At 33.5% G+C, this 13,289-nt stretch overlaps 1 protein-coding gene across 1 annotated transcript in view; it reads right to left on the bottom strand.

Annotated features, from left to right (window-relative positions):
* The window catches only part of LOC149780601 (uncharacterized), a 50,526-nt gene that overhangs the window by 13,480 nt on the left and 23,757 nt on the right, over positions 1-13,289 (bottom strand). The window contains exons 8-9 of the mRNA XM_089937722.1: positions 8,497-8,670; positions 6,521-6,604 (exon numbers count right to left, since the gene is read on the bottom strand). Coding sequence (XP_089793848.1) covers positions 6,521-6,604; positions 8,497-8,670 — 258 coding nt within the window. The remainder of the gene's footprint in view (positions 1-6,520; positions 6,605-8,496; positions 8,671-13,289) is intronic.

Below are 13,289 nucleotides of genomic sequence, written 5' to 3'. Positions count from 1 at the left end.
TTCCGAATCATGTATTCTTTTGTACCAATAGTACTGAATGAATCTGATTTTCATCCCAAAATGTCTTTAAACGAATACACAGCAATTCCAAGTAGCTATGATTTCAAAACATGAAGAGTTCTAGCATTTAATAATTCCTATGAATTAATTAATTAAATAAATGAACTAAATAAAACACAACTAAATGTAACAAACCTGAGCCTGGCGAGTATTGCCTAATCGTCTGAAATGGAACTGTTAAATACAAACCTAACATGCAATACAGCGTCGCAATTGATAATCTCACCTATAAACAAGATCAGCTATTTTGACATAGCTGTTCAGGAATTAGGTCAGCTTGGCCATTCAGAACTCACTTCCTGAAGTTAGGTCACCTGATATTTACTTGGATTAATAGCGCAACTCATCCGTGGAACTTTACGCGCTTTACAAGAACGGCTCATCGTTTTAAATGTGCAAATCGACGATCACAGACAACTAGAATTTCAAATATTATTAAACAAATGATTCTTTAAAATTAGAACCATAAAAGCAATTTACATGATAGTTATATGCGTAACACTATGCTTTAAAACGCAAACAAATAAACACAAGAACATAAAATTGTGTGTATCCGTCTTTGCTCAACCCGCGACAATTGTTTCTTTCTAAATGAGGTTATAACCCATATTATATAAATTGTTAAGCCTTGTCGCTTTCCCACGTAGAAACATTGAAGAGAATAGCGTATACTCTTTTTATTTCAGATAGTGTATGATTGTAACCCACAAGCTGGGACAATACATTAATTAAGAATTTGTGGCCAGCTCTAGGTTAGAACTTATTTGGTAAAACTTTGGATGAGATAAAACATGTCAGTTTTTAATTTTGAATTCAGTACAATATTAAGATATTAACCTTTTAGCTAGAGTAATAACAAGTGTTAAAGATATCTGATATTTAATATTTGCTAGAATATAAAAAGCTGTCATGTAAACTAGAACTTGCAGTGTTATTTTGATTTTAAATGTAGGCTATTTCTTTGTTCACATATTCGCATCATGACATGCTGAGATGTTGAGGTGAAAACAACGCATTTAATAAAGTTTCATATCGTAGAAAAAGATCAATTTTCCATATCATATTGATTTTCCAGACTATTTCACTATCACGCAAGAATCTCTCTGTATGACCTCATCGTTGCAATATGTGAACTATAAACAATACCGTGCTATAGTGAACAGTGCTATCAATTTAAATCAGCCAGAGAACAATCAAAACATATAAAATACTTAAATGCTTCCTGTACGCTAACATTTATAAGCTAGCTTGCAGGGCTATTAAATATTCTGACAAATCGCAGACATATATCAATAAACTAACACAATAATATGCAGATTAATTTGAACTATAAGTAATGCCAACACTATTACTATGTATAGTGATGCTAATATATTTGTGATTTATGCATCGGTGTGGTCATATTAGGTACAGATGCATTCAAAAAAGACATATGGCACGCTGATGTCTATCGGAATAAATCAAGTTAGATACCTTCTCCCTGTATGGGTAAAACTTTGTGTTATCCATTTATCATAATGAATGAACACTAAGCTGAGAGACGAAATTTTGCTAACATTATTTTCCATGGGGAATGATTAACAGATATATACCAACAAGTTTCATTCGGATGCTCAATTACCAATTATATGTAGTCAAGTTGATAGTTAGCTGTGGTAGATAAGACGTCGGCATATTAAAACTAGGACAAGTCAATCTCATGCCGCTCGTGTCACACTGCAAACTGATTTCATTTTTTATTATCGAACGCAGCTATAGATTCTTGTCAATTCCTTCTCTAGTACACGATCCTGATCCTGATGTTTGGTCTTGAGTTGATAGGGATCAGAACTCTGAATTATTGCCATGATGATGAGTTAAATTAAATTATAACCACCAATCAGTCGCATTGTATACCCATCCTCTAATAGGCTGACCATTATGTATGGGTTGAGTTAATTCCTGAGTTTGTCAACATTTATTATCACACAGGTTAGATTCAACAATGCATAAATGTAGTCTATAAAGGCGACATTCTGCTAATTCGGATTAAGATACGACAAGCAGTTCAATTGACATTCAGAAAGAGAAATAATTTTTCAGTGACAGTCAGACAGCATAACTGAAAAGATAACTGTCATAAGGTTTCACTTTGTACAGTTTGGTAGAGACGCTTTCGCAAACTTTCACATATGAAACATTCCGTCATCAAGCTAAATGAATAGGCCTATATTTGATACTGTCACGTTCAAAAGATTGCACCAGTTTTAAAACATTGAAAACACTACACAATTTGAAAGTTATAGTTATGTATGGTCCTAAATGTGACTGAGAAAAGAAATAATGATTGGCATTAATCATGAAGCGAATACTTAGTATCTGACATATTCATCCTCAGCAGATAAAAACAGGCAACATAATAATTTATTATTTATGCATCATTGAACATTTTACATAATATTAGTCCTCATATTGCATATATCTTCAAAACATTTTGCTTTTCTTTCACTGATTTAAACAACAATTTTTAAACATTCACTTTCAGTCGAAATTCGAACTGTTTTGTTTCACAAATCAATTTCCCATTTTGTTGAGAAGTCACAGAGATATTTGGCTAAGTGAAAATATCTTGAAGCTGCAATATAAGATAGATGATAAAAAAATACTGAAATATATTTGCTTTAAATATGAAAAGAAGACCTGATTCATATCTTAGAATGTTTAAACCTTGCTTTGACTAATAGACCTACTGATAAAAGCGTCATGCTTAATAAAATTTTTAAAATAAGTATGTTGCCTTTTTATAAGATAGAATAATCTTTTTCTTGATCTAAGAAATGGGACAATCATTAATACTTATTTCTATTATTTTTGGAGACAACTTAAATATTGTACACCATTTAAACATAAATATAAACAAACATTTGATATTTGTAGTCATGTTGCTAGACTATGTAAGTCAGAAAATATAAATGCTAGTTATTTCAATATCGAGGACTTGATTTTAATGTAATTTAGCATGCCAATAATTTGAAATCAATGACCTATGACACGTGTCGAAGACATCTTTATAATTCTCTAAAAATAGCTCTTATTATAAATATCAGTCAATTTTGGGAACACATTAAATGTGAAAAACAGGAAATAAAATACTCTGAATTCAATATTTGTTAAATGAACAAATATACATGCCTAGTACACAAGCAAGCAAACAAAGAAGGGTCTATGTTAGTCACGTGGATGACCAGTGGCAGACAGACCTTGACTGATTGAACTCCCATTCATAATTCACATTATATATATATATATATATATATATATATATATATATATATATATATATATATATATATATATATATATATATATATATATATATATATGACAATTAATGCCAGTGACACTAGAGATGGACCCAGTTATCGATATTATTATTGGGCTATCTGACAAATGAGATATGTAGAACGACTAAATCTAACATATGTCAGAATTAAGGGTCCAAAATTATTAGTATATTTGTTCACACTTTTATCGTCCGAATTTTACAGAGGAAATATTCTGAACGTGGCAACTAATTTCGTCTGATCTTAATGTATATACATGATATAACTATTAAATGAACTAAAACAAAGTTTCTGACAATAACAAACTTTCCATTTTCTCCGCCAAATATAGCGGATATTTCGCCTCGGATATATTCAAGCAGATAATGATAAACTTGGGAACCAATATTATACATATTGATGAGGAAAATAGACCTAGTATTATGTCAATGTATATTTTCTTTGAGTCCGAACAGGCAAACATAACAGACGAGCTAAAATCTTTAAACGGTTTGCAAATGTAGGGAATGACAAAATTAGGGAATGCCAAGAGAAAATAATCACTTGCGAATGTGGACAAACTGTGTAAGAAGTCCATTATTCTATCATCAAAATGCAAATTTCATATTAAATATTTCATTAAAAACATATTACGGTAATAAATGGTGAAACATTTACTTGATGCAAAAGTGCCAAAATCTGAAAAAGGATAAATAAAGCCATAACTTATTCGTCTTCAAATGAAAAAGACAAGCACATGGTTTTTTACTCAAAGTAAATATAGAATTATGTCAAGACGGCTCTACAAAACGTGGACATTTGAGAGAGTTTCGACTTGATACTGAAATTAATTCGAATGTTTTTTTATTGTTTGAACACAGTTTAACCATACTTTGGGAAAATAGTAATTAGAAAAAGGAGGAATTTTGTTTAAGTGAAAATCCGTCTAGATCTGTAAAGATTTGCCTCATGGAACATTACCTGTAAACATGAGTTTGAAATTTATTGCTAAAATCTTGTTGAAATGTTTAATTTGAATCATATCCTTATTAACCGAAAAATTACTTTCAGTTGATGCGTTTTACAGTGCCGTGTACAATGGAAACAATGCATTTAAGAAAGATATTCTATCTAGTCTATTTTTTTCTTCTAATTATCGCCTGTTGCACTAATATCACTCGCTAGGTACGTAGCGGTAACGTGCGCCATATCAGATGTGGAAAAGAAAGTAACCAAAATGTATCGATGCGTAAAAATACATAACAAAGGATTCCACCACATGCATACATTGTATAAGAAAACAGTTGCAGTCTACATTTGTAGGAAATAAATTTACAAACCTTTAATTTTAAAACCAAGTGGCAGCAAAATAATATTCTGACTTTACCTAGAGAGTTCGTATTATGTTTGTCCTTTGCAATCTTGTAGAATTAAATAAGTTCTTCGTGTTGTTTCGTCACTTATTAAGATTTGATTGATTTTTAGTAGGCATCTTTCTCCAGTATTCAAAAGTTTCCGCTCCGAAAGTATATTGACGTTGATAAGCATTTAATAAATTAACACTGCATGTTCTTCAAAGCCCTAATGTGGAGTAACATGTTCTTCACGATCATTTAAATCAAGAATTCATTTTCATATTTATATATCTTCAACTACTTTGAAAAGAACTTTAAAAGTCACTTCACATTAAGTTAATTACTGTAGATCTATAATATGACTAATAATAATAATCATAATAATAATCTATATTATTCCTGCTTAATAATTCTAATATTGTACGTAACTTTTCATGAAATATTGACGTGCTATATATATCAACCCACAACCGACAAGCGGTAGAATTCAATAAGTTTACATTTTTACCAAGTAAGTTATAACCCTAGAATTGGTGGCAAATATTTATCATTTAATCTAGCTTGTGGTTTAAAACCTTAGGAGTGTGTCAATTACAAAAGCGACGGGTGGTGTTGCAACTCATTTCCATGCAGAAAAGCCTTATGGTATATAGTCAGGGTTATAACCTCGTGTTTCAAAAGAGAAATATTTTGGTGGGCGTAGTTAGGATGCAAACAACAGGAAGTGCGTGAATATGTGTGTATGTGTCCGTACGTGTGTGTGTGAGGCTGCTTTGTTTTTGATAAACAAAGAAAATACTTGATAGTGTCCTTGAACTTCACTGATGTTATTAATTTATTTCTGTCTCGTGGTTGTGGATAGTAGGGTGTTAGTTTTTGAAAACGACTGTTGCTTTGTGGCTGGGCCGGCACTTCCTCGATAAATAATACTGTTGCTTTGTGTTGGGTCAGCACTTCATCGAGGAATACTACTGTTGCTTTGTGACTGGGCCAGCACTTCATCGAGGAATACTACTGTTACTTTGTGGCTGGGTCAGCACTTCATCGAGGAATACTACTGTTGCTTTGTGGCTGGGCCAGCACTTCATCGAGGAATACTACTGTTACTTTATGGCTGGGACAGCACTTCCTCGATGAATACTACTATTGCTTTGTGGCTGGGCCAGCACTTCATCGAGGAATACTACTGTTACGTTGTGGCTGGGTTAGCACTTCCTCGATCAATACTACTGTTGCTTTGTGGTTGGGTCAGCACTTCCTCGAGGAATACTACTATTGCTTTGTGGCTGGGTCAGCACTTCCTCGATGAATACTACTTTTAAAAATGGTATCTCTCAACTCCAAAACTTCGTTTACGAAAATGTGTAATTATCCAAAACGTATTGAAGACAAGAAAGGTACATTGTTATTCTGATAGTCTAGTTGTGTGTGCGTGTGTTGGTTATATCGGGATACTTCTTGCACACCACTGAAGATAGAGATAAATTTTAGGATATGTTTGGAGTAGAAGAAAGATGGGCAAAAAGGCTTTTGAATTGGGATTCAACTCCTGGGACGGTGCTTAGAGGATGGTGACAACTGTACAGTTTTGCATATATAAGTAAAAATGATAATTCATAAGAACTGAGATAATGCTACTTTGCTGCAGATATCTTATTTTGAACTCTTCTCCTTTAATTTCCCATTAATTTCGTTGAGAAATATATTAGTCGATACATACATACATACATACATACATACATACATACATACATACATTACCTATTTCTTGTGCAATCTAAATCACTATGTACCGTACAATACCTTAGGCAGAAAGAAAATGTCCTCAGCCATTAATTTTCGGTGTTCATCCTTATTCTCGGCATACTTGTCAAGCATTGTCTGGAACTGTAAAATGAAACTCGAATCAAAAAAATTATCAAACATAGCTTTACAAATAATGATAGACCTTTATACAGATACATAGATTGATACGTAGGTAACTGTGCTGTTAATTTTGTTAACGGATTTGGGAGTCATTAAGACAGCTACGCTAGAGATTTGTTAGATAATCAAGCACAACACAAAAGCCCACGTATGTAAAATTAACAAGATACAAACAGGGATGGCCCCTATAATAGCTGCCAACAACTGGCGCACTAATCGAACTTTCTAACCGGCGCCTACCCCACCCCCACCGGCCACCCAATAATTTTTCCTCCCATTTAACTGACGGGCTAAACTTGGATAAAATGAAACATTCGCTTTTCTCTCATGTATGTATGTATGTATGTATGTATGTACGTAGGTAGGTAGGTATATTAATTGTATACCAAACAGTATTCTATTGTTTTTTATACCCTTGATACCCTTGCTGATAGGTGAAAATGAGCCATTTTTATGTTTAAATTCTGAACATTGATCATCCATGGTAATAGATCCATACATCAATCATATTCGTTTATAAGTTCCATATGCCAATTACTGTTTAATTGTTCGTTGAAGCAATCATCCATGGTAATAGATCCGGATATCAATATTATTCGTTTATAAGTTCTATATGCTAATTACTGTTTAATTGTTCGTTGAAGCTATCATCCATGGTAACAGATCCGGATATCAATCATATTCGTTTATAAGTTCCATATGCTAATTACTGTTTAAATCCTCGTTAAAGCTACATATTCTCATTAGTTCTGTTAGGAACGATATAGTTTCCTTATATAAGTTGTTTGACTACATGCGCATCTATCTGTTAAATCCTTTGTTGGTTTTGAGCGCATGAGTATTACGTCAGATACATTAATCTTTCAATTACATTATAAATAAACATCTCATTGACGAACTTTCTTTAAGTATCTTCGCTAAAATCAAATCTCTGCCCAGCCTCATCCTGTTATAGTGGCAAAAAAATGAAGCCTCCCCCCCCCCCGAAAAGTTGCTTCTTAGCGTCCATATACCTGCATACATCGTATGTTTATTTTCGTGCGGTCGTGAGGAAGTGATATCTTTAATAGAATGGATGTGGAAATTTGGGTTCAAAATATACGAAATGGAAAGGGAATGCGGTGTAATTGAAGAAAACACATGGCCCAAAATATTTAGTATATCAGTATCCAAGTTTCATTGTGTTAATTGCGACTTTCAGATATACATTTTTACTACAATTAAATGAGAGGGTCGCCTACACTACTTGTTGCTTCTATACCTATATCAGTGTATACACGATTTAACACTTATACCAGTGTACATAAGACTTAACACTTATAACAGTGTAGATAAAACTTGACACTTATAACAGTGTACATAAGACTTAACATTTATATCAGTGTATATACGACTTAACACTTATCTCAGTGTACATAAGACTTGACACTTATAACAGTGTACATACGACTTAACATTTATATCAGTGTATATACGACTTAACACTTATATCAGTGTACATAAGACTTAACGCTTATATCAGTGTATATAAGACTGAACACTTATATCAGTGTACATAAGACTTAGCACTTATATCAGTGTATATAAGACTTAACACTTATATCAGTGTATATAAGACTTAACACTTATATCAGTGTATATAAGACTTAACACTTATATCAGTGTATATAAGACTTAACACTTATATCAGTGTATATAAGACTTTACAACGTTGCTGCTCATCCGCAGTACATTGAAACCTTAAAAAGAGATATAACCAACTTCTGTCCGTTTGTGAATGCTGTCGGGAACTAACATATATACTATGACGTATATTCATACGTATCGTCAATTTTATTGAGACATAACAATACCTTGTTTCCAACATAGCTGATAAAGTACTGGGGTAGATCTCCCCAGAGTTTATGAATGCCTTTTTCGCTTATCCAAACTTCAAACCTTTCTGCATCATCTACTTGTGGTAAGTTGACAGGAAAAGGTATCGATGGAGGTAGACGAGGAAAAGTATTTTTCTGCCACAATACAAACTAGAAGTAAAATAATAAAAGATCTTTAACATAAAGATAATAATGAGACAGAAAATACAAATTGATAATTGCATTGATTACACACCATTTATATTTAACAGTAATAAAAAGCAAAGTAAATGACACGTAAGCAGACGTTCACATCATCCGCATGTTACACACTTAAACAGACGTTAGCATTATCCAACACACTTAAGTAGATTTTCACACACGAGTTACTTTTAGACTGATGGGTTATTACAATATCAAGAAAAGTGTATGACCCGTAAACATAAACAGACGTTCATATCGTCAATTTATATTACACATCCAATTCTTGTTTTATAATACCTCCATATAATTGCATACAAAGTGTTTATCATTCCTATACGGTTATTTAAGGTGGTTGATATTCCCACAAACTAACCTGTGTTATGTAATACCGTACGATCAGTCACATAAGGCAACCTGTGCTATATAACACCGTACGATCTGTCACATAAGGCAACCTGTGCTATATAACACCGTACAATCACTCACGTAAGGTAACAAACAAGGTAGTGATGTGATGTGATGTGATTTTTATTTTTAACGTAACTTTAACAATTTTTCAGGCATATCGCTACGATGTCTGCACTGTGGCAGTTTAAAGTGGTGTCTAGCACATGTAGCATGATGTCCCACCCAGTCATATTATCCTGACACCAGGCCGACCAGTCCTAACATTAACTTCTTAATGCTGAGCGCCAAGCGAGGCAGCTGTTAGTACCATTTTTTAAGTCTCTGGTATGACTCGGCCGGGGATCGAACCCACGACCTCCCGCATCCACAAACAAGGTAGAAGATAAGCTTGAGTGATGTGTTGGAAATATTAATTATGCATATATATTTATAAAACAGAATTCAAGTTTGAACCTAGATGACTTTTTCATATGTAAATTTACGGTACATAATGTATCGTTTTTTTTAAAAATAAATATACCGCTCCAATTGCCTAATTGGTTAGAGCGTCCGCATAGGGTCTCTGGTCCGAACCCGGGCTGAGTCATACCAAAGACTTATACAAAGTGTACTAGCAGCTGCCTCGCTTGGCGCTCAGCAATAAAATGTGAGTGCTTAGACTGGTCGGCCTGGTGAAATCATAATGTGACTCTCTGGGTCATGATTGCTCTATGTATGCGGCATGATACCCCAGTGTTAAAAATCACTATAGTTGCGATATGGCTGAAATTTTTTTAAACCTATGTTAAAAATCCAAATCACAAACACATACACACACACACACACACAGAGAGAGAGAACACGAGAGCACGAATGCTATTTAAATATCATTCTAAAACCATTTTGAAAGCATCATTCATCCAAATTTTAGGTCAACACCCCTATTAATGAAGTGAAGGTACTGGTTAGTCCAGTCAAACCACTATTAAAGCAACGGAAAAGACTGTCCTTTACCTCCTCGTATACTATGTTCTCATCAAAAGAAACAACAGACAAAAATTCAACGACTGAAGATAGGTCAGGAGGGGGACTAAAGCATCGAGTAATGACAAATGACAGCTACGGAGGCTACTGAATAACAGTTAGGCGGTGTGGGGGCACCAGTCTCCATAGTAAGCTTTATGGTCGTTGTAAATATAGGCGATTGTTTATCCTCCGTCGTGGACAATTTAATATGCATGGTGTAGAAAAGGTTGATAAAGCCATTATTTTCCACATATATAAATAAATAAACGTGTTCACGTCAACAAGGATACAGGAGTAGTAAACAATAATCAGGTTTCTGGCGCAGTAACCCTAACAATCGTCCAAACAAATACAAAGACGTCATCTGCCGTCACCCCCCAAAACACCACTGCCAAATGTCAGGCAAAGGTTAGCCCGTTGATGACGAACTTTATGGTGGTTACGCGAAATTATTTGTTTGGACCATTTTAAGGGTTACTTCACCAGTAACGCTCATTATTGTTTACTACTAAAAATTTACATCGGTACTGATAACAAAAAAATTATATTAATGTTTCAGATAAAATTTATATTTATTCACCTATTGTTAATATCTCACCTGTAGATATCAGAAATTTTTCATCATCACGGTGATAAAGACAAACCTTTATTTTCCCACTTACTCGTCCTCAACATTCACATAAATCTTGTATTGCGGCTCTGTTAAGATGGTACTTAATGTCAGAAGAAAAGGCTTCTGATTGATCAAGGTTGATTGCTAATTTAGTATATTTTTGTTGACTGATTGGGTCATGGAAGTTATTAAACCATTTTAGTAATTCTGATCTAAACTGCTTGAGATAATTAAAATATTCCGAGTCCTCTGATCGAACAAGTGAAAGTTTTAGTTTGTCAAATTTACTAAAACATATCCCTGAAATTTCATTGTTAATCTCAACTGTGTGCGGTTTATTGTCGTGTAAAATATTTTTAATTTTACGGCCATTGCTGCCTGTGACTGTTAGCGTTTAAGACATTCTTTTTTCTTATTATTAGATTAAATTTATACTTGATTTTTGGATAAAATGTATGCTTGATGTTTAGATAAAATTTCATGCTGACAACAATAAATCAAAAAAATCCCATTTCCGTGTCCGATAATGGCCAACCGCTAACGTATCTATTACTTTTCGCAATAACATTTATCATCAAAGTTTGATAATCCACATTTAAGAAAAACGTTAGTCTCAAGTTTGTGGTGATTTGTTCTAATCGCCTTTGTCCTGACGTAACTGACATCACTATCAAGTACATAGAGGATATTTGCTTGAAAAGAGTGAATAACGGACATATTTCATCGAGTGGATGAAAATACTAGAGTTTTTCACCCACGAGATGCAATGTATCCGTTATTCACTCGTTTCAAGCAAATATTCTTTTTATTTTATGCTCACATACGTTGGCTACCTAAAGTTTGTGACACAGCAGATTTCTTACGGTAATGTCAGCTGTTTACCGTACATGTTCGGCTGTGCTATGTGTACCTGCGCACAAAATTAGTTCCACATCAGATTCATAAAAATTAACTGTTATTTCCAGAATAACAAACTACAAGTTTCAAGGATAACAATCAGGCAGTATTAATAAAAAAAAAACAACAAGTAATTCATCAATGTATAATTGTACATAAGGAAAAAGAAGTTCACTGACTGAAAATGAAAGGGAGGTAGGTATGTTCTTTCCCAAAAGAAGTAGTTCCTGTAGTGCAAAAAATATTGTCATTTATTCACTGAAGTGAAATCGCAATATCATTTTAATTAGAAAATCAAGTGATTCACTGCTTAGCATAAAATCAATATTTGTAATCGTCGAATTTCATTTAATTTTTTTTTACAAAGCTCCTCATTATACCTTTTGCTTTCTTAGTTACTATAATGTTGTCTAGTCGTACCGCACACATTTTTATTTTATCTCAATCCAACATATTTGGATATTAAGGGTCAAAGTAATTTCGTCTTTGAATTTACCAATCTGATAAATCAACCAGTTGTGGACTATCATACATTTCCTGATAAATATCGTCATGTTCGATTTCATAAACTAGCAAATTAGTGTCGGTAAACACTAATTTACTTGACGGCCATTTAACCATGACAAAATTGTAAGGAAAATTGTCTATGAGCCACTTCGATAATTCAAGTAAGGCGGCTCCAACATAAATTAGTTTATTAAATTTCAACTTTATCCTTTTTTTGTACCGCAACAAGATTTTGACCAAATATTTTCATGCTGACAAAATCATCTGATGCAACAGGTTTATTCTGACGAACGATATTGTTTACGATTTCAACATTAACGTGTTTTCTAATATTTTTCATCGTCTTGCCAAAAACAGAATTATTCATCAACTTAAAGAAGTTCTTTTCAAAATCTGTCGTGGCAGCTGCTGGTCGGATGGTATCGATTTGACGTAAACGTTCATCCAAGGTGACTGTTTGAATGTTAGTACTCGATTAACTTTTCTTAAAATTAGACCGGAATCAACTGCTTCTTTTAAATTTTAATAATATATGAGGTGATTTGGTTTATCCAATTGTCATATACGAAAACTTTGCTAAGTGTCCATGAAACTTCAGTATCTTCGGTTGATCCCATTACTCGTTCGGAATGTTTTCATACGTCAAAGTAAAAGCTCGGATAGAGAGTTCCAAATTCTTCAAGTGATATTTTGAGAACCACTATCCGCATCTTGGTATTTTTGCATGGCGTCCAACAGGTAAATATATGGCCGAGAAACATTTCTGTCAAAATCTGCGGTGAAGTTTCATTCAATTGCTTGTTCTAGATATTGTTTCGAATTATTCCCGAAAATAATCTTATAATATTTTGATTATCAAATACAGAATTGTGAAATATTTGGTTTCCTCTTCTACTTTTTAGTTGAAACACAACAAATATGAGTCTTGGTAATTGTTCGCTTGGTGCAGTTGTAAATCTCCAAGTATAACCTGTATAATTTTGTATGTCTGTCTGATAAACTTTGCTCTGAGCAAAATATATATTTTTCTGTAATACGTCAGCAGTGACTCGAGCTATATTGATACGCAAATTGATGCAACAATACGAGTGATACACAATGAAAGTTTAGAAATTACAAACTGAAAATTAGCAACCACTTCATCATTTTAGTATAC

Source organism: Sinohyriopsis cumingii, chromosome 16 (genome assembly GCF_028554795.1).
Source record: "Sinohyriopsis cumingii isolate HCF-2022 chromosome 16, ASM2855479v2, whole genome shotgun sequence".
NCBI classification, from domain to species: domain Eukaryota; kingdom Metazoa; phylum Mollusca; class Bivalvia; order Unionida; family Unionidae; genus Sinohyriopsis; species Sinohyriopsis cumingii.
Note: the sequence above shows the minus strand (reverse complement) of the source record. Positions and strands in the feature narration are given on the sequence as shown.